The sequence below is a fragment of the Glycine max genome, chromosome 7 (genome assembly GCF_000004515.6).
Source record: "Glycine max cultivar Williams 82 chromosome 7, Glycine_max_v4.0, whole genome shotgun sequence".
Classification (NCBI taxonomy): domain Eukaryota; kingdom Viridiplantae; phylum Streptophyta; class Magnoliopsida; order Fabales; family Fabaceae; genus Glycine; species Glycine max.
In genome coordinates this window covers 37,017,063-37,037,316 of record NC_038243.2, presented here as the reverse complement: position 1 = coordinate 37,037,316, position 20,254 = coordinate 37,017,063, and the positions used below count along the sequence as shown (strand labels likewise).

General features: G+C 35.8%; 3 protein-coding genes and 1 pseudogene across 9 annotated transcripts; 2 read left to right on the top strand and 2 right to left on the bottom strand.

Annotated features, from left to right (window-relative positions):
- Positions 1-2,828: 2,828 nt before the first annotated feature.
- LOC100787105 (30S ribosomal protein S5) lies at positions 2,829-5,185 on the top strand. Its single transcript, NM_001361105.1, has 2 exons — positions 2,829-3,555; positions 4,762-5,185. Exons 1-2 carry the CDS (start codon positions 2,903-2,905, stop codon positions 5,009-5,011), a joined length of 903 nt encoding a protein of 300 aa, NP_001348034.1. The 5' UTR covers positions 2,829-2,902; the 3' UTR covers positions 5,012-5,185.
- Positions 5,186-5,608: 423 nt separating this feature from the next.
- Positions 5,609-6,931, bottom strand: LOC100527078 (uncharacterized). Its single transcript, NM_001251424.2, has 3 exons — positions 6,824-6,931; positions 6,575-6,732; positions 5,609-5,925 (listed from the first exon to the last, which is right to left on the bottom strand). The coding sequence occupies exons 1-3, from the start codon at positions 6,908-6,910 to the stop codon at positions 5,847-5,849; spliced, it is 324 nt and encodes a 107-aa protein (NP_001238353.1). The 5' UTR covers positions 6,911-6,931; the 3' UTR covers positions 5,609-5,846.
- A 1,327-nt stretch (positions 6,932-8,258) lies between these two features.
- Positions 8,259-13,599, top strand: LOC100814028 (pre-mRNA-splicing factor CWC22 homolog; annotated as a pseudogene).
- Positions 13,600-14,334: 735 nt separating this feature from the next.
- LOC100786043 (protein SMG7L) lies at positions 14,335-19,866 on the bottom strand. 7 transcript variants are annotated; one of them, XM_006583765.3, is made up of 6 exons: positions 19,583-19,866; positions 18,119-18,246; positions 17,424-18,026; positions 17,195-17,317; positions 16,886-17,094; positions 14,335-16,506 (listed from the first exon to the last, which is right to left on the bottom strand). In XM_006583765.3, the coding sequence occupies exons 2-6, from the start codon at positions 18,176-18,178 to the stop codon at positions 14,490-14,492; spliced, it is 3,012 nt and encodes a 1,003-aa protein (XP_006583828.2). In that variant the 5' UTR covers positions 18,179-18,246; positions 19,583-19,866; the 3' UTR covers positions 14,335-14,489. The 7 variants fall into 7 exon arrangements, with proteins under 7 accessions (XP_006583828.2, XP_006583823.2, XP_025985097.2 ...); XM_006583760.4 differs by having other exon boundaries at positions 14,335-16,509; positions 18,119-18,300; positions 19,583-19,848; XM_026129312.2 differs by having other exon boundaries at positions 14,335-16,509; positions 18,119-18,268; positions 19,583-19,848.
- Positions 19,867-20,254: the final 388 nt, after the last annotated feature.

The window sequence follows — 20,254 nt, the reverse complement described above, 5'->3', positions numbered from 1 at the left end:
ATGACATGACAAGTCACTAATCTGGCAATGCAAACATTATGTCAAGAATCGCCTAAAGAAAAAAAATAAAAAACAAAGATTAAAGAAACATAACATTCGACCTTTACCATGGTCTTTCAAGACCTAAATCATCATCAAAACAACAAGAGATCATGTCATTTTAATCAAAATAATAAATACTCATTTTGAATATATATTATTTTATTAATAAAAAACAAAGAAAAAGAAAAAGTTTCCCTTACTCTAAGAATCACAAACTTAAGCCTTTGGGAATTGAGAAAATGAAGGATCTTGAGCCTTTAAGTGAGTAGAGAAGCTTAAATCTCCAATCACCAAAGTAAGAAATAGAAACTTCGGTTAGAGAACCACTTTTTGATCTTAGACCTTTAGAGCTTTGGAGACCAAGAAAAATGAAGAAAAGGGATGAAGAGAGGGGGAGAGTCCATGATTTGTAAAGAGAAAAATAAGCATGAAGGTGAAATAATTGCTATGATCCCCCCCCCCCCTAAATGATGACATTAATAGTTGATTCTTTATTACTAGCTAGTTGGTGCAATAACTCCGCTAGACATGACAACGGGGTGGGGACGGGTATTGCTTCCTCTGTCCCAAACCCTGACTCTCCAACATATCTTCGTACTTGTCCCTGATATCCGACGAGTTGAATTTTGTTATCTCATTTTCGTACTTGTTGGGTATTGGGTATCATCGTCCCTGTCCTGTTCCCGATTCAAATTTCTAAAATAAGTTTTTTTTTTTGTAAAAAAATTATATTAAAAATCTTATTTTAGAAAAAAAAAATTGCTACACATTTATTTTTAATTACTTATATATAAATAAATTTATTGTAGTACATTTGTCTACAAAAAGCGTCAAGAAAATAATATTAAATTACATAAAAATTTTAAAATAAAATTAACAAGTAATAAATAAAATTTAAATAACTTCATCATCGGGGCGGATATGAGTACGAGTACGGGGCGAGTAGTGACATCCTTATCCCCGACCCTAACCCCAATTAAAAATAGTCGGGTAATCCCCGAACCCGAACACGTACTCGATCAACTCAGATATTTTCCGTCAAAGTCAAGGCGAGTACCCACAGGTACGGGTTTCATTGTCATGCCTAAACTTCACCATTAATGCTAATGGCATTTTGGTCACTCCACCAATGCTAACAAGTTGATGGCATTAATTTTTTTCCTTGAATGATGACATTAATGTTTGATTCTTTATTACTAACAAGTTGTTACAATTACTTTGCCATTAGTTCTAGTGGAATTTTGGTCACTCCACCAACTACTAGTGATTTCGTCGCTAGTGCCTGGCTTCAAAGGAGGAGAAGATGAAGTTGGACAATCTTTGAGAAATGTGACCATAACACTCACACTTTAAGAAAATGATATTATAAATATCCAATCATCATGAATTTTTCCTTTAATGATGACATTAATGGTTGGTTATTTATTAGTAGCTAGTTGGTGCAATAACTATGCAATTAATGCTAGTGGCATTTTGGTCACTCCACCAACTATTTCATCGCTAGTGCCTGGTTTCAAAAGAGGAGAAGGTGAAGTTGAACAAAGTTGAGAAATGTGACTATAAAGCTCATACTTTAAGAAAATGATATTAAAACTATTCAATTATCATTGATTTTTCCTTTAATGATGACATTAAGGGCTGATTCTTTATCATTAGCTACTTGGTGCAATAACTTTGCCATTAATGCTAGTGGCATTGTGGCTGCTCAATCAAGAGTAATTTCATTGTTGTGCTTAGCTTTAAAGAAAGAGAAGGATAAGTTAGACAATCTTAAAAAATGTGACCAGAACACCCACACTTCAAGAAAATGATGTTGAGAACAATTTCCACACATACTATCACAAATCTTCCTTCGATGTTTTAAGAGTTTTGATGTCCACTTTACTTAACTTATCAATGATTGAGCCCAAGGCAAACAAAAATTTTACTTCATAATAGATCATATTTAGGCTTAAGAAGCTAACCCAAATTATAGTACAAAACCTTTGTTTGAGGGGAGATAGATTGTGAGATCAATAGGTTGATTCTCAAACAATTGTCAAAAGACATATATGGTTCACATGTGACGACTTTTTTTTTTATCATTTTTCAAATGATTTTTTTATTTATTGAAAGTATATTATTAGTGCACCCTGATGTGATATGCAATACATCTCTAAAGTAATTTATCAAAAAATTCTATAGTCGATTTCTTATCCAATAGTAAGGTCTAATGTTTTAAACTAATACTTAAAATATCAGATATTAATTTATTTATATATATTGGAAATGATGAATAGTTTATTTTATAATAAAATTTATTTTATTTTTTAACTTCTTATTTAAAAAATACGTAAACTATGAGAAGAAATATTGTATTGTATTTTATTGACTTTAGAAACAATATGACCCATCATTTTTTTAAGTTAAGACTATGAAAGATATCAATTTTAAGTTTTCACTTTATTACAAAGTACAAAAGATGTCTATGGTAATTGTCATATCACAGTAGTCATAAGGGATTAGATTAAGTCCAATACACACAAAAACATTCAACATGACAAAGTACGGAAGATATCAATTTATATTAATTAAGTGTATATGTGTAAATAACTTTAGGAAACTAACTCTAAAATATATTTAATTACTCTATTATTAAAGATATTTTAATGATATTTAAATTTACCCTTTTAATTTTCCCCTTATTTTAATGATAATTTATTTATATATATTGGTTTTTTTTTTTTTACAAATTTTATTTTATCTTCATTTGACTTCAACACCATGGTGGTCACCTCTGCCTCACTAGTCCACAACAGAGTGAGTATTAATCGTTCTTCAAGATCAGGATAAGCTTTTTCCTTCTGCTTCATCCCCTTCCATGGCCGCACCTTCCCTCTCCTCCGCTCTCAACTCCCTCTCCTCTCTATCCCTCTCCACCTCCTCCCGCTTCTCTCTCCTCCCTCCACCCTCCCTCCTCTCCAAACCTCTCCCCCTCCTCTTCGCAACCACCACCCTCAAATCCAAACCCTCCGACGACATTGACACATCGTTCTTCGACAACATCAACCCGCAAGACGACATCACATTCAACCCTCCGGAGCCCCCGGAGGGCTTCGTGGCGCCTCCGTCCTTCGACGACGGCCCCCTGGAGACTGAGGACGAAATCGCCGCAGCCTACGAGGAGCTCTACGGCCCCGGCTACAGCGGCGTCTCGGTCCTCGGCAACGACGTGTACGTGATGGACGCGAAGGTGAAGAAGGAGACCGGGTTCGGGTCCGGCGCTAAGAAGGAGAAGGTGAGGGATGGGTTCGAGGAGAGGGTGGTGCAGGTCAGGAGGGTCACCAAGGTCGTCAAGGGAGGGAAGCAGCTCAGGTTTCGGGCCGTCGTTGTCGTCGGCGACAAGAAGGGCTCAGTGGGCGTCGGAGTTGGCAAGGCCAAGGAAGTCATTGCCGCGGTTCAGAAGTCCGCCGTCAATGCCAGGAGGAACATCATCAAGGTTCCTATGACTAAGTACTCCACTTTTCCCCATAGGTACGTTTTACATTTTTCATTCTCAAGTCTCAACCTTAGACTCCATTTCTAGATTTTGTAGTTCTGTGTTGGACATGTCACTAGCTGTTAACTATTGTATGGAATAATATAGGAAAACTGATACTGAATAGGTGGAAAGTAGTGTGGATATGTAATTGATTGATACTAAATTTCTAGGATTTATTGGCCTCTACTTTAGCATTGGATGAATTGAAATGTCCAAGGTTTTAAATTGTGGATGCGGTTTCCTCGCAATCCTTAATATTGTGGACAAATGCAGCTGATGTGGTCAAAATTGCAGTCGCATAGAGCCCAAAGTTACAGTTGCATATGGATGTAATTGTTACGAAGTTTCTAGGATTTATTGGCCTCTACTTGAGCTTTTGAGTATGACCATGGAAGTGCTGAAAGGAGCATGGATTTTTTACTCTGAGGTGATAGTTTTAGAGTGTGTTTGGATTAGATTCAATTTTCCGAGAATCAATTCCAATTCCATGTTGAAAGCCAAAGCAACAAATAGTTGATTTCACTTTTTCAAATTTTCGCCCTGACTTTGGGGGCCAAAATTGATTCTGGTAGCTATCCAAACACACCAGTAGGGTTTTGACACTTGTGATTGGAAGAGTATTTGATCGAGTCCAGTTCTGGAATGCCAAAAACTCAAAAGGTGTCTGATAAAGAAGCATAGTGATCCATCCCACCAAAAAAGTCTCACACTACTTTAGAAATCTGAGGTCAACAATAGTTTATAAGCACTCTTCTTTCTTAACCCTCTGAAACGTCTTTTAAGGACAAAACCATGAAGGACTTTAAGCCATGATCAATAGTAGCTTTAAGCAAGCCAGCAGTGAGAGCTAAAGGTAAGCCTAATAATGCAGCAGACTTGAGGTTGGAAGTTGGAACACATATAGTATTATGATCACTTTAAGGAATGGTAACTTGAATCCTATCTCCCATTGCAACCAAAGAAACTTTGTGTTCCTTAAATTGAATAGGACTTAAAGTGCTTAGTTTCTTCCTGATGAGAGTTGGAACCTTTACTAGGAGTAGAAGTATGTCAATGACTCTGATATCTGCAAATCTGGATTCATTGCCCTCATGTTTGATGAGTTATTTATGTATGAATGATGATGAGTCAAAAATTATGAATCACTCTTGTTCTAGATAACTGATACTAATTTTTGTGTTGTAATTTTTTTTCTCCAGAGCTGACGGAGATTATGGAGCGGCAAAGGTGATGCTTAGACCTGCATCTCCGGGTACTGGAGTTATTGCTGGTGGGTCAGTGAGAATTGTTCTTGAAATGGCTGGAGTTGAGAATGCTTTGGGAAAACAACTAGGGAGTAATAATGCACTCAACAATGCCAGAGCAACCGTTGTTGCTGTGCAGAAAATGAAGCAGTTTCGTGAGGTTGCTGAGGAGCGTGGGATTCCAATGGAAGAATTGTGGAAGTAATGAAATTTGTGAAGGCAATGTAATTTTTAGATGTCAATCTTTGTGATATAGAGCCGGTCATAGTCCTGTTAAGGAAGTGAAAACATTGTTTCAATTTTTGTTGAAAGTTTTATGAAAGTGAACAGTTTCTTCAAAAAGCTACTTGTTCAAACTAAATATATTCTTTACCTGCCAGTTTGATTTGTATTTATGGTCGTCCAATTTATGCTTGGTTAAATCAATGTCGATGATTCAATTATTCTTGTCTCGTCGTTATATTAAAGAGACCATTTTCAGTTGCAGAAGGATTGTGTTAATCTTTTACCATTAGGGAGTGTGCCCTCGTCGCCTTCATTTAAGGAATCATGGTGATTGGTTAAGGTGTCTCTGAAGGGGGCGCTTTTTGCCAACCCTGTTTGCTCCACCATTATTATTTTTCTTAAGGGCTATTTCCTGTTGTCATCAAGTCTCAAACCATGAAATGCTTACATGCTTCTTTTTAAGTTTTTGATTTTGATATCAACTGATGAGATTTTGAGTTGACGAGAAAATTCAAGGAAAGAAAAACCATTACAGAGGATAAAAATGACTACATATAATTGAGGATAAACACAGTTCATCTAATCTGCCCAGTTACTTCTATTGAGATTTGAGAAGTTTCAGATTTACACGTATTGAGACTAAGAATATTGAGATCCTCTTTATTACACGCTAAACCAAAACTACTTCTATAGAGTATTTCTCAAACATTTCAAGAGTATCCTCAGAAAAGCTCCCAATCTCACGCATCTTATAAGAAAAAGTCATTTGCTCTTTAGGTTCTCTAAGCCCATCTCACGCATCTTACAAGAAAAAGTCATTTGCTCTTTAGGTTCTCTAAGCCCATCTCACGCATTTGATGTTCAACAGAGACTAAACCAGTTTGTGCAAGAAACCTGCAGAAAAAATATATTCAGTACTGCAAAGGAAATCCACTAGAGAAAATTCTAGCCAACAACTGACTCATAATTAGATGCCAAAAGAAAACCAATGCTTTTCACAAATTTACTTATACATATGCTACAATGATACAACATGCATTTCCTTTTGTATTATTCTCTTTGCAATCTTCCTCGTGAAGGGAACACAAAACGGCCTGCGGAATCACAATATGCTGACTAATCATATCTGCACCCGTGTTCCTTCCCATGCTATTGTACCTTGAAAAACTAAATCTAATCCATGAAAAATCCATGGATTAGAACATCATCAATCCATCACAAAGCATTTTGCATTACCATGTGAAGTGCCAGATACACACATTTAGTGACACACTTTTATAAAACAAAACACACACACAAACATACATGAAAAGCTTAACTTCCTTATTACAATGACAACACTTCCAATCCAAGTTGTCATTTAGAAACCAACATAGTTAAATAGAATGTCACATCACATTCACAAATCATAAGGCCCTAGTTGGTACATGATCAATTTAAGACTCCACAAGGATGCAAACTGCATAGAAAGCATAAACGATGAACGAAATCTCAAATTAAATTTGAAAGCAATACAATTTACAATAGGGAAGAATGAAAGTACCAGCTGAGAAGCAAGAAGAGGGTGAGGCAAATTAGAACAAGGAATGCAACATGGAAAATCAACCATGAATCACTGGAAGAGAATGCTAAGGCCAGCATAACAGTAAGACAGAGACCCAGCATTAAAAAAGTGGACTTTAAAGTAATCCATGTAGGACCCTGAATCAAAAAACAATAAAATCACAAAAATCTAATGAAAAAAGAGTATAAAAATTAAAAATGGGAGAGATCGCTGAGTGAAAATACGGACATTAACACCAGGAGCTAAAGCTCCAAGGAGAACTGCTGTGGCTGAAGAAACATCTCCAGCTTCTGATTCTGTGTTCCGATGTTCCATTTAGCAACGCAAATTGTAGTTAGTTGATTAGGGTTTATAGCTGTTGACCCAAATCCCAATTTTCCGTTAAACTCTTATTCTACCAGTTTTAGCCTTTCAGAATTAAAAAAGAAAAGGATAAAATATTTTAGGTATATACTAGATCGGGCTTTGAACAATTGGGGTTGAAGCGTCCCAAAAGCAGAAAGGTTTCAGTTAAAAAAAAGAAAAAGAAAAAGAAAAAGAAAGGCGGAAATGTTGGACAAGAAAAAAAGATGTTGCTCCGGACCAAAATTTCATGTAGGTTGAAATATCAATGTTGGGTTATTGGGTCAAAATTTGTGGCATTTTAATTTTGTGAAAATGAAAATTTTAATCTTTTTTAGGAACAAAATCTAAATGTTTTTAATTTTATAAGAATAAATTTGACCTTAATTTTATTCTTAACACAAACTAATCCAACATGTGAACATCCTTAGATTTGTGTGATAAGAAAATGTAAGCTCACTTATTTTTATATTTTTTCTCTCTAAAAAATTAGGTAAAAACATATTTTAGAAATAATTTTTAGTTAAATTTTATTTATTTTTCTATTGAACTCTTCGGATTAGTCATGTTTTTTTTTTCTTGATGAACCATACCAAAAAAATGAAAAAAAAACACTTAATTCTTTTCAAAAAATGGTAAAAATATTTTAAAAAATTTTCTTACAAAAATATTTAAAAGGTTAAATAATCATCTGGATTCTTTCTTTTTTAAAAAGTTTATTTTATTCATTTATCTTATTTAAAAGATTTAAAATAATTTTGTATGTTTTAAAAAGTCCACTTTAATATTTTATTTAAAAGATTTAAAAGGATCATTTAAATATTTCAATATATTTAATTTTGTTTTTCGTTTTATATTTAAACAATTGAAATTAAAGGGTTATTTTAAATAAAACAAACAACCAAAGTAAATTTTTTAAAAGATAAAGTACTATTTAAAAAATAAAAGATTAAAATTAACTTAAAAAAAAAGAAATAGACTAAAAAAAAAGATAAAAGGAAAATGTATCTTTGAAAACAGCTTTATAATTAGCAAAATCTTTTTCTCATTCTCAACCCAGAAGAGAAGAAGTGTGCGCGTTACCGTTTCTCAAACTCAACTCACATCACATCACATCACATCAGAGCTTTCTCACTCATTCTCTGTCGTAGTTCTGCGATTCACGACTGAGGTATGAATTCTCCATCAATTACTCTCTTCTCTGTCACTGTTCCTCTCTTCCACACTTCGTTTTTCTCGCTTACATTGCTTTTCCAAAACCTCCATGCTCGACGCTTCTTTTTTCTTTCTTGCTCTTATTACTCATTCATTTGATTTTGGTATGGCGAGAAGACGTAGCAGCGAGTCGAGTGAGGATGACGTGAGGAAACGCAGTGGTAGTGAATATGAGGATGAGGAGAGGGATAGGTATCGGTGCGGTGGTGGGAGTAGTAAGAAGAATTCCGGTCACTGTGGTGACAGTGATTTGGGGGAAGAACGGAACGGAGCTATGAAGGGTGGTGGGATGCTAAGTGATAGGAAGAGTAAGAGTAGGGAGAGAACGGAGGAGTTTGAGAGCTCTGAGGAGGAGGGTCAGATTGTGAACAAAGAGAGGGTTAGGGAGGAGAAGGAAGGGGATGGGAGATAGTGGCGTGGAGGGACAGAAGATGAAGGAGATGTCCGGGGTGGTAGGGAATGTCGTCGAGGGAATGCTCCGGGTGAAAGGCGAGGGGAGAAGGAGAATCACAGGGAGCTGGCCAAGAAATCAGAAAGGGATAGAGATAGGGATAGGGATAGGAGGCATAAATTTGAAAGGGGTGGCCTCAATGAGAGGGATGGCCGCGCTCGTCATGATTCGGAAGAAGAAGATGATAGGGAGTTGGGTAGGAAATCAGAGAGGGATAGGGATAGGAATAGGAGGCAGGGAGAAGGATGTGAGCAGGCGGCAAGAAGAAAGTAGGAAGAAAGAGGACAGAAATGGAAGAATGGTTGAAGATGCAAATCCTCAATGACAGGCAACAATACCGGGAGGTAACCTGAATGGTGATGCATCTAATTTGGGCAAGAATGGAGTTGTTTACATTCCCCCTTTAAGCTGGCAATGATGATGAAAGAAGTTCAGGATAAAAGTAGTGTAGAATATCAAAGGTTGACGTGGGATGCTCTGAGAAAGAGCATTAATGGGCTTGTAAATAAGGTTAATGCTACTAATATAAAAATATAATTCCAGAATTGTTTTCGGAAAACCTGATCAGGGGAAGGGGACTCTTTTGTTGGTCATGTATGAAGTCGCAGATGGCATCTCCAGGATTTATGGATGTTTTTGCTGCCTTGGTTGCTGTTGTTAATACCAAGTTTCTGAGGAAGGGGATCTTTTACTGAGAAGGATTGTTTTGCAGCTTAAGAGAGCTTATAAGTGAATGACAAGGTGTCTACCTCGTTTTCTTGGATCAATTTGATGCTTCAAATTTAATTTTATTTGCCTTTTGTTTTGTTTCTGATTGTGTTCTTCATTTGTCTTTCATCATTTATAGCCTCAATTACTAGCAGCTGTCAAATTTGCAGCACATTTGGTGAATCAACAAGTGGCTAATGAGATAATTGCTCTAGAGTTACTCACAGTTTTACTCTAGAAACCTACTGATGACAGTGTTGAAGTAGCTGTTGGTTTTGTCACTGAATGTGGTTCAATACTGCAGGATCTCTCACCTAAAGGCCTTCATGGTGGCTATTCCTTTGAACTATATGGCAACAATGTGATGACTTTGCCATTTGTCTTTTTTCTTGTTTCCTATTGCACTTCATTTTACATCTGGAATCCTTTTTCTTTTTCTGCTTCATGGTATTAACTACTGTAGGAAAGCATGGTAAAGCTAAATAAATGATATTTGAGTTAAGATTATACCTCCTACTCTGCAAGAGATGGGGAGACTGGAATCAAGGGTTTTAATATTCCAGTTGCATGAAATTGTGTTAGAGTTTAAGGGAAGATTAAGGAAACAAGTTAAGATCAAAGGTGCTTGAAGGTGTGTTAGATGATATGAGGTTTGCAAGAAATAAAAATTAATTTATTGGGGTGCTGTGAGTGGTTAAAATAGGAGCCTGAGTCCCTTATTTACTGAGTGTGGGGTATGCAATTCTTATTTAAAATATCAAAGCCGTAATGTTATCATTTATTATTAAAACCTCCATGTGAACTTTTGTATCTAGTTTTTAATTATTTGATTCCGAGAACTAAAAGTTTTATAACTAATTATAATGCCCAGACAGAAACAAGTATGTATGTGTCTAGATATATCCTTCTATACGGCTATACAGCTGTAATTTTTATCAACACAAATAGACTATGTATCTAATTATTGCTCTACCCAAGTGCTCCACTTGCTTCAGGTCTTCTGCTGGTTTATATTTGTTTATATTCCTGCATGCTTGCAGAAATATGCTAATGCAAGAAACTTATGTATATATGTGCAAATGATGCTTGAGATCAATTTCAGTCTTGGAATTTTTTGTTAAATAAGATTTGTAATTTTTCAGGTATCTTTTGAGTGTTTTCGTAGAATTCTTCATGAAGGAGAAATTGACAAAGCGAAGTTTCAGGTACTTCTTTTTTATTGCTTGTGATGGGAAATAGCACATTAACAAAATAACACAGAATTCAACTTTGTTAATCAGGTAAAAGGAATAGTTTGAAATTGAAATGTGTTACGATTGTTGTATTGCATTTACGGGGCTATCCAGCTGTTCGTCCTGAACTAGATCTTGCGGAGCAGGAAGATCAGATAACTCATGAAGTCTCCTTGGATGAGGAGATAGATCCAGAGATTTCCCTTGGTATATTTTATATTGATAAGTTTGTATCTGTTTCGTGAGGGCGAACCCTGGTGCAGCGGTAAAGTTGTGCCTTGGTGACTTGTTGGTCATGGGTTCGAATCCGGAAACAGTCTCTTTGCATATGCAAGGGTAAGGCTGCGTACAACATCCCTCCCCCATACCTTCACATAGCGAAGAGTCTCCAGACAATGGGGTACGAAGTTTTTTAAGTTTGTATCTGTTTCGAATTTGATTGGTTGTGGAAATACTCATGTCATTTTGATTTCTTCATTTTCCGTTTTGTTTTTTGACAGATATATTCAAGCCAGACCCCAATTTCTTGGAGAACGAAAAGTGTTATGAAGAGTTGAAGAAATCAATGCTGGGCGAGGAGTTTGAGGATGATGAGGAAGGCTTGGATGCTGAGTCAGATGATGACGATGAAGATGAAGAGTCTGATGAAGAGGAAGAAGAACAGATGCAAATAAAAGATGAAACAGAGACAAATCTTGTCAATCTTCGAAGGACAATATACTTAACAATTATGTTTAGTGTTGATTTTGAGGAAGCCGGTCATAAGCTTCTGAAAATTAAGCTAGAGCCGGGTCAAGAGGTGAGCCCATCTCTGCTAGCAGTTACTTCTCTGTTGCTAGAACTATCTACTGCTGCCTTTTACTTATTCTAATTTTTTTGGGTACATTCAATTTATATTTTAATAATATGGAAGAACTTTAGAATCTAGTACAATGATTGGTGTGATTATATTGAAAATGATGAATGCTCTTTTTCTTTATTTCTCCCTTGTATTTAATCACTAATAACTAATTTGCCAATTTGTTTCTCGGCACGTACTGATCTTTTATATTTGGATTTAACCGGGTATGACTTGGGGTGCAAGGTTATTTGGCTCTTTTGTTTTTATTGTTGTCTGATTTGATGCTCTTTTAAAAAACTAGTGCTTACATCATGTCTAACTATTATAAGTTACTCCCTCCGTCCTTAATTATAAGATTCTTTCAACTAATTCACGTCCTTTAAGAAAAGTAGTTAGTTTAGTCCATCACATTTAATCTATCAATTATTTGTAATATCATTCCAAAATTATCCTTTTCTTATCTCTCTATCAACTTAATTGTGTCTCATTAATGTTTGGAGAGAGAATAATTAAGTAAGGGTATATAGGAAAAAAATAATTAATACATCTAGAAATTTGTAAAGGGTCTTATAGACAAACAAATTTCTGAAAAGGGTCTTGTAATTAGGGATGGAGGGAGTATAACCATTGTAAGCATTGACTGCATCTATACATAGTTACTCAGATTGAACATTCATTTCCAGCTTCTGATTTATCATTCTCCACTTGTTATACCTTTGAAGTTTTAGTTACAATTTTGTATAATTGGTGGCAGATGGAATTGTGCATTATGCTTTTGGAATGTTGCAGCCAAAGAGAGAACTTATCTTCGATATTATGGTCTTCTGGGGCAGCGTTTCTGCATGATCAACAAAGTACACCAAGAAAATTTTAAAATGTGTTTTGTGTAGCAGTACTCAATGATTCACTGTCTTGAAACAAATAAACTGCGAAATGTGGCAAAGTTTTTTTCTCATTTACTTGGCACAGATGCTCTACCTTGGCATGTTTTATCTTATATACGCTTGACTGAAGAGGACACAACTTCTTCACGTATATTTATTAAGATTCTCTTCCAGGTACTGAGTTTCTTTATGCACTTGCTTCATTATTTCACTATGTTTGAATTATGAGGTTTAGAAATATACTTTTCTTACAATGAGACCTGCAGAAATTACGGGGCTTGTCTTCTAGATTGCATAAATTATGCCTGCATCTCTGTATGTGGAAGATGTTGGTTTCAGTTTATGATGTTGCAGGAATTATCAGAACATCTTGGAATCCAGCTGCTAAATGAGCGGTTAAATGATCCAACAATCCTAGAATCTTTTGAATCCATATTTCCAAAAGATAATCCAAAAAACACACGGTTCTGCATAACACACGGTTCTGCATTAACTTCTTTACATCCATTGGTCTTGGTGGTCTTGAAGGATATGCCACGTCTTAACCTGCTATAACAGAAACAAGGTTCAGAATCTGCATCAGATGATGAGTCAGGGAGTTCTGATTCATCAGATTCTGGATCAGCTAGTTCAGAGTCAGACTCAGCAAGTTCTGATGAAAGTGATGGTGAGAGTGACAGAAGACAAAGAAACCAGAGGAGAAAGTGAAGCAAATTTATGCTATTGGCGAAGGCCCTTGCATCCACAAAACTGATTGATGTATCCATGGTTTCTCAATCTTTAAATCACTGAATTAACTGTGAAAGGAATATTTGGGCTTGCTCGGCAAGTGAAAACTGTGGCATGTGCTGTGCTGTTTGAGCAAATTTGACATGGTTCACATTGGTCCATGATCACCCCTTCGTCATCGTCAGATCTTGAAAGATCCAATGGCTAACATGGCAGCGGGAACAACAACTGAAGAGAGAGAGAAGTGTGAAGTTGGTGAAGGTTTTTGAGAAGATGGAACGAAGTGGTGGAATGATAACTGGGTTGCGAGAAAGGAAAAACTTGCTAGAGTTAGACACGGTTCTGATAGTGGGGTCGGTGTTTCTGGCTTTGTTTCAACACTTTTACTTCATAGGACTTCTAATGAAGTCTATTTTTTTTTGTTTTTCTTTTTTGGGTGTGGGAGTTTTGTTCAAAGTTTGAGTTTTTATGCTTGCAATGGAAATGAGCCATTGTCAAGAGTTTATGTTTCCTTAACGACATAAAATTTTTTTTACCGGTACCATTATGATTGCAAAGATAATGTTTTGGATCTCGAAAATGAGACATTCATGTTATTAGCATAACATTCTAATCAACTAAGTTAACAAATTAATTATGTAAAAAGTAATTAATGTTGATATATATATATAATATTAATTTTTTTAATGTATATTTAATACACATATAAGTTTATATAATTAATTTTGATCTAATATGTAAGAAGCTTATGGATTGAGAATTATAAGTTTCACAATCCGTAAGTCTCTTATGGATCTGTATGTATTATATGTAAAGATATTTTTGATTTTTTCTTTTTATTGTTGGATGTATTGGAAAAAATGTGGTGTTGGAAGAAAATCCTTAATGTTTTTATATGAAATTTGTTTTGAATGTAACATGCCTGTTATTACCGACAACCTGAAAAATTGTAATGTTTGCTACTACAAAGTTCTACCATTATCTTTTGAAGTTGTTGATTTACAATTTGTTTTCAGACCTGCGACCTTTTGTACCTCAATTTCAAAGTAAAGTTCCGTCAATGTCTATTTTTTCATTCCATTAATAAATCTGAAACCTTAAGGAATCAATATCCCTACCCCTTTAATCCAACATGTGTTGGTTAACCTCACAAATGTATTTTATTACTATTTATTATATCAGGTATCATGATTAGAAGGCCTGTTTTCACTAATCGAGTACCCTAGGGGCAAATATTCGCGCTTCCTCGTAACTTCTACAGCACAAAATGTGCACCGTGAAGATTATGCTTAAACTAGCTAGACAAGGGCAGAATGGAAGATATTGCATCCACTTTCTTTGAAATTAGTCTTTCATGGAATGGTTAAAACACTATACACATAAATATATACATAGTTGCATACACTGTTTGATACCTTGTATTGTATGGAATCTAAGTGAAAGGAAGGCGTACAATTTTGTAATGAAGAAACTAAATTTCAGATGAGGAATTTCAATTTCCCATGTATGTAGGTCCTCTGAGGGTAGGATCCTGCTGGAGTCTCCATTCCCTTTCCTTAAGGTATTCTAGCAGTGGCAGTGGCTCATTTCTCTGTTCTGTCACAGAACCACACCCATAAGGGCTTGGTCTTTGAAAATTGTGGAAGTGATTGGTTATGTGTTCACCAGCACCAAAAGCACAGGGATAACCTGGCTGCAATGGTTGGGGACCTGGTGGTTTCATATAAGTGTACTGGTTAGGAGACAAAGGGTTACCCCATTGGTCAAATTGGTTGAACCTGTAGGTGTCATGATGGAGGAAATTTTCATGATTTCCAGGAACATTCAAATGAGTAGGCTGCATATTGTTGTTGACCCTCTCAGGTGGGGGATTCTCTCTGTACCAACGCAGCCATTCTGAAGAAGTTATTCTACCAGGTGGCGGCGCGTATCCATTGGAATAAAATAGAAAACTAGTATCATATCCAAGGGGTCCATAAGTAGAAGGCCAAGCTGAATAACCATTTATTGGTGATGGGTTTTCTTGCAATAATGGAGCAGACATAGTAGATTGTACAATGACATCGGTATACCAAGGAGCATTATCTGGCAACAGTGGAGCAGAAGGAACTGGAGCAGTATATGTAGCAGAAGAGGAAGGGAAGTTTGAAAACTCATCCACCAAACCGATGACTGGATTCTGAGTTCTATTGATGGAAAGATCAGCCAAGTATGAAGAAGCTAGTTCCTCAATGGGGTGCAACCTGTTGGTGCTCAACCCTCCTCTATCAAGGACCCATGCATTGAGTGAAGGATGCCCAGCAGAGATTGGACCTTCAGAAAATGTGTTTGCATTTGATTCCTTCATTGAAGGTTCTTGCACTTGGAACGATTTGTTGATCCTTGAATTCATAATCTCACCTTGGAATCCCCAAGGATCAATTTGAAATGGATTTTGTGCCATAGGCAGAGATGTAGTACGGTGCAGACAATCATCAGAAGGTAAGACTTTATCATCCTTGTCTTTTGGTGATGATATCTGCTCATGAGGGGAAAAAAGTGCGTACGATGGTGCTGAATGATACCTCGCTAGAGGCCTGAAGAGAATAACTTCTTCTTCTTCCACAACAAAAGGTTCTTCATTAGTGCTGGAACTACTTGGATTATCCCTTGTATCACATTTCCCATCTTCTCCATTGTCTTTGTGAGTTTTCTGATTAGGGTCATCCCCACTTGTCCTTTTGTCAGTGGACTCTATGTTACCTGTTTCTTTCTTCTCATGATTATCATCAGATCTAGCAGAATGAAATTTTCTTCCTAATTCATCAGATATAATCCACTTTTGCAAATTATTAGATCTGTTAGCAATCCTCATTGCTGCTTCACTCATGCGCTGAGTGCGCAATTCAGTGTCACTCTCAAAGTTGTCAATGTGTTCCCATCCATCTGAGAAATCTAATGAGACATGTGAAAAAGCTATAGATACAAAGCCCCTCAATTCATAGTCTTCCCAAAGAGGGGTACTATTAGCTACAAGCTTCTTGGTTTCCTTTGTATTCTCATTTAGTTCATTTAGAAGTTCAAGAAGCACATAAAAAAAATAAGAAATAGCTGTTTCACTCTTTTGATCAGTTGCATATACTTCAATTTCATCAAGCATGCTTGCACACCACTCCACGAAAACAAGTACAGAAGGCAATAAGGGGCAATAATTCAAAGGACTAGACTTCTGGCATCTTTCAACAAAACGGCCCATGAAAATGAATGCAGCAGCTAATGCCAGTTGAATCAGCACAAGTTGCTGACAATCATTTTTGTCTTTTGATTCATCTTTCTCATGTTTATCAATCAGATTCTTTAGGGTAAATATGAGTATGGAAACTATTTGTAAGGCTCGGAAAGGACCCTTTCTGGCCAAATCCATTTGTCCATAGGACTCCAAGACGGTCTTTAGTTTTATATCTTCTAGCTCCATCATTTCATCAAACACTTCAATAGTAGATGCCAATGCAATGGGGAATTCCTCCAAACTGCTTCAGGAGATAAGGAGATAATAACATCATATGTAGTAGAAATTGAAATTATGCATTAATGTGCATTATATCAGGATATTTTGTTATCTTGACTTATGTAATATTCCCAATTTATCATAATATGCAATCAATTGCATCAGTGGTAGACACTTGTGTATATTGCCTTTTCCTAAAGAAATGACAGATGAAACTGTGAAACTTGAAAGAATAATATTTTAATTTCAGTGATGCGTTATGTCCTAAAGAAACGCATGGAAGAATGATATGCTATCAATGGCTAACCAAAAAGATATGCACAAAATGAAATGCTATTCAAAAATAGGAAAGGAAAAAACAAGTAAATTCTAGAACAAAATAAATTGAATCCAAGATATACCTTGATGTTATGAAGAGGTAACTAACTGTTCTGACTATAAGAGACCATAACTTTGTGTCAGTAAAATGATTACTTTCACCTTCAAACATGTTGCAGTTCGAGCTATCATCATTTGGTCGTGCTCCATTCTCTTTGCTGATCCTTTGAGAAGGTTTGAAGAAATCAAAGCAGACATCACTGGAAACACATTCCAGATGAGATGACCTGTTCTGCAAGATCATTAGAGATGGCAGCTTGCGAAGCTTAGAAACATTAAACATATGGATAAAATAAATTATAGTTTATCAAAGAACCTAAATATTGTCTTACTTTTTCCAACAGTAAAATAAAATTATCCCAGGCATCAGGAAAAGGTTCTTTAACTGCTAAACTTCTTACACAGTGGTACAAAGCTAGAAAATCATCTCCAATATATGTTGCCAATACAGCCAACTGCAAATGAAAAAGGTTACTTACTTGCAAGGAAGAGAGTAGAGGAAAAAAACTTTTCTTATGCAACAGGTCTAGAGCTAATTTCAAACCAAGACAAAAAGTTTACCTGGTTTTGAGGGTTTCCACTATCTGGCCAAATCCTTGTTGCTTCCAAGTAGTGTGTGGCAGAAACTGACCAATTTTGCTTTTGAGTATCAAGGTTTTCAAAATGTTGTTTATACCTGGCCAGATCCCCCATGCAGACTAAGCAGCGATGACATAAATATTGACATTTCTGCAGGGGTTCCGGTTCAAAAGAAGTTGAAACACAACCCTTTTTATGAAACAAAGCCTCTTCTGGGACTCCATAATGTTTTCTGAGTTTTACAATCAGAGTTTGGTAAAACTCAGCAGCTTCTAAAAGAAATGACTTAAATGCTTGTATATGATTGTCATTGTCTATCTGCACAACGCCATCTTTTGACGTTCCTGATTTTTTGTTCTCTGCATTACCAGAGCTCTTCTTTATTATTTTGCGAAATTCATCAATATGCTTATAGTGAAGCTTCCACAAGGAATATTCAACTTCTTGAAGTTCTGAATGAGTGTGGTTATTGAGGATTTCTCTCTCATAACTTGACCTGATGTTATGATACAAGACTTGAACATCTGAGTGTACAGGGCCTTTAGAATGGATCAATGCCCACAGCTGCCTTTCAGAGTTTCCAATCTGAACATGTCACAAGTTCAAAATTAAGGATATAGAAGAAAATACTTTTCCTAAGCCTTCATAGCTAGGAATGAATAGTTTCAGAAAGTCACCTCAAAGAGAATATGTTTTTCTTTATGAACTCCAGAAGGAAGAGATGAATTAGTTGTCATAGTCAAAACTGAGGGGCTTTCTTCAAAAGTAATGATGCATCAGCTTGGCACAAAATGCAGTGCCTGACCTATTAGTATGCTGGTGTCATTCTTGGTGCAAGGAAAGATAAATAATTGGAAAGCTACACCTCAAAAGATACGAATATAATCTTAAAGCTCAATTTCAACAAGATAAAAAGTGTAGATATAAGGACTTTAGAATCACAAAATGTGAATTTTTAATTCCATTGCAAATAAACAAATGCATTTTAAGAGTTGGGAAAAACAATCTCAAATGAGTCTAAATTGGCTACACTGTAAAAGTTTATACACAACCAGCAAATGGAAAGTAACATTATTATATTATAGTAACTAAGATATTTCACTTTCAGTAAAAGCAGTTAAATAGGTAGTAGTGTAGCACTGTTTGGTGATATGTATTAAAATCCGAAATTATTGCAGTTTAAGTTCTAAAAAATGCAGTGTACATGAAAAGGACTCAGATCGAATGCCATTTTACACAATGTACTTGCAATGCAATGCAATGCTGAAGTATACTTGCTAACAGAAGAAAGAGATAGCAGAAGAAAGAGATAACACAAGAAAGAGAGAGAGAAAGAATGATATTTCCCAATTATCACCTTGTTTCTCCCAAATTTCTCTCTTTTGGAGCTTAAAATTTGAGACTAACTGCTTGAGAGTTCTAATCAGAGAGAAAACTAGCAGATTAACTAGAGCTTGGAGGAAAAGAGTAAAACACAATTAAGCACACAGTAGCAAGAGCACGAGTACCAAAAACATTCAACACAAAATACAACTAATAATCAATTCAACTAAGCCTAAGCTGAGATCTCCCTGATTGTAAGTTGAAGGGGAAAAAGTTATCTCATTGAGCACTCAAATGACTACCATCATCTATATGGAGAGCCAAACACAATAGGAAATAGCTGAAGGAGTTATAAGATTGGCTTAGTGGTAAAAGGAGAAGGGATGGAGAGAAAGGTCGTGGGTTGGATTCCCCACTAACAAAAAAACTAACTTTTGCCGATCCAAAAAGAAAAAAAAAAATAGGACATAGCTGAATATGATCTTTCTGAGAATTAAGGTATCAGTCAGAGTCAGACTAGAAAAACAAGTCTTCTACCTCTGCAACATACATTAAGATACAATTTGGAGAAAACATGGAACAAAGAACAAGTGAGGGAGGGAGTTACAACAAAATTCATTATAACACCAAAACTCACACCAAAGGCGGAAATTGTTATTTCACAGTACAACCATGAACCACTACCAAGACCACACACAATCAAGGGATGACAAGGCACCCCATCAAAGATTTTGATATGTTAAAGGTCAAAAAGCAAAAAGAATTGCACTCAGAAAGTGAAAGACAAGAGTTTTGTGAAAACAAAAAAAAAAGATTACCTAATGGAGAGTTAAAACTTGAATAAGCATAAAGTCCAAGTGCAGTTAGCTGGCAAAGTACAGTGTTAGACGTAGAAAAATGAGTCCAAATCATCCAATCCAAACAAACAATAACATTCACTTTGTGAGGAAGGGAAGGAGCAAGGAGAAATTGAATTGAGGCACAGGTATGGTGTTGTTTCAGTTGTCAAAATGGACAAAGTAAAACTTGGGTTGATGTTGATCATCATACTATCTTATAGTCATTATTTAATCAATGTCTCTTCAAACTATCTTAAACCAATTCTTTGTCTTTTAATATTGTTTGCAGATATTTATGCCATTAAAAAAATTCTTAAGAAAATTGGACCAAACGAATAATTTAAAGTGTGGCTCATCATCATCCATTTCACTGACTAAATATGCAGGATCACTTGTAAATCAAGCCAAGATTATTATCACTGTACGTTGGGAATTATCCGGTGCTTCACGGAACACCGTGATCATATTGTGCACGGGTCATTCTCGTCATTTGCTATACGGGGAGTTTGTTAAGAGTTTCCCAATGCAAACATTATTTACGGATCACGGTAAATTTTACTACTTTTCTTTTATTTTTATTCTGTACATATCAATGAAAAATGATTAAAATAAAAATAAAAAAAAGTTTTCAAGAATCTCTCTCGATTACAA

What these genes read in the sequence shown, in the direction of transcription:
- LOC100527078 (NM_001251424.2), bottom strand. Translation starts at nt 6,910, where the DNA reads ATGGAACATCGGAACACAGAATCAGAAGCTGGAGATGTTTCTTCAGCC. An exon ending in CTTTAGCTCCTGGTGTTAAT is followed by an intron (nt 6,733 to 6,823) that starts GTCCGTATTTTC and finishes TTTTTGATTCAG; the next exon opens with GGTCCTACATGGATTACTTT. An exon ending in CTCTTCTTGCTTCTCAGCTG is followed by an intron (nt 5,926 to 6,574) that starts GTACTTTCATTC and finishes TTTTTTCTGCAG; the next exon opens with GTTTCTTGCACAAACTGGTT.
- LOC100786043 (XM_006583760.4), bottom strand. Translation starts at nt 18,178, where the DNA reads ATGACAACTAATTCATCTCTTCCTTCTGGAGTTCATAAAGAAAAACAT. An exon ending in AAAAACATATTCTCTTTGAG is followed by an intron (nt 18,027 to 18,118) that starts GTGACTTTCTGA and finishes TGACATGTTCAG; the next exon opens with ATTGGAAACTCTGAAAGGCA. An exon ending in TTATTTTACTGTTGGAAAAA is followed by an intron (nt 17,095 to 17,194) that starts GTAAGACAATAT and finishes ATGATCTTGCAG; the next exon opens with AACAGGTCATCTCATCTGGA.
- LOC100787105 (NM_001361105.1), top strand. Translation starts at nt 2,903, where the DNA reads ATGGCCGCACCTTCCCTCTCCTCCGCTCTCAACTCCCTCTCCTCTCTA. An exon ending in TACTCCACTTTTCCCCATAG is followed by an intron (nt 3,556 to 4,761) that starts GTACGTTTTACA and finishes TTTTTTCTCCAG; the next exon opens with AGCTGACGGAGATTATGGAG.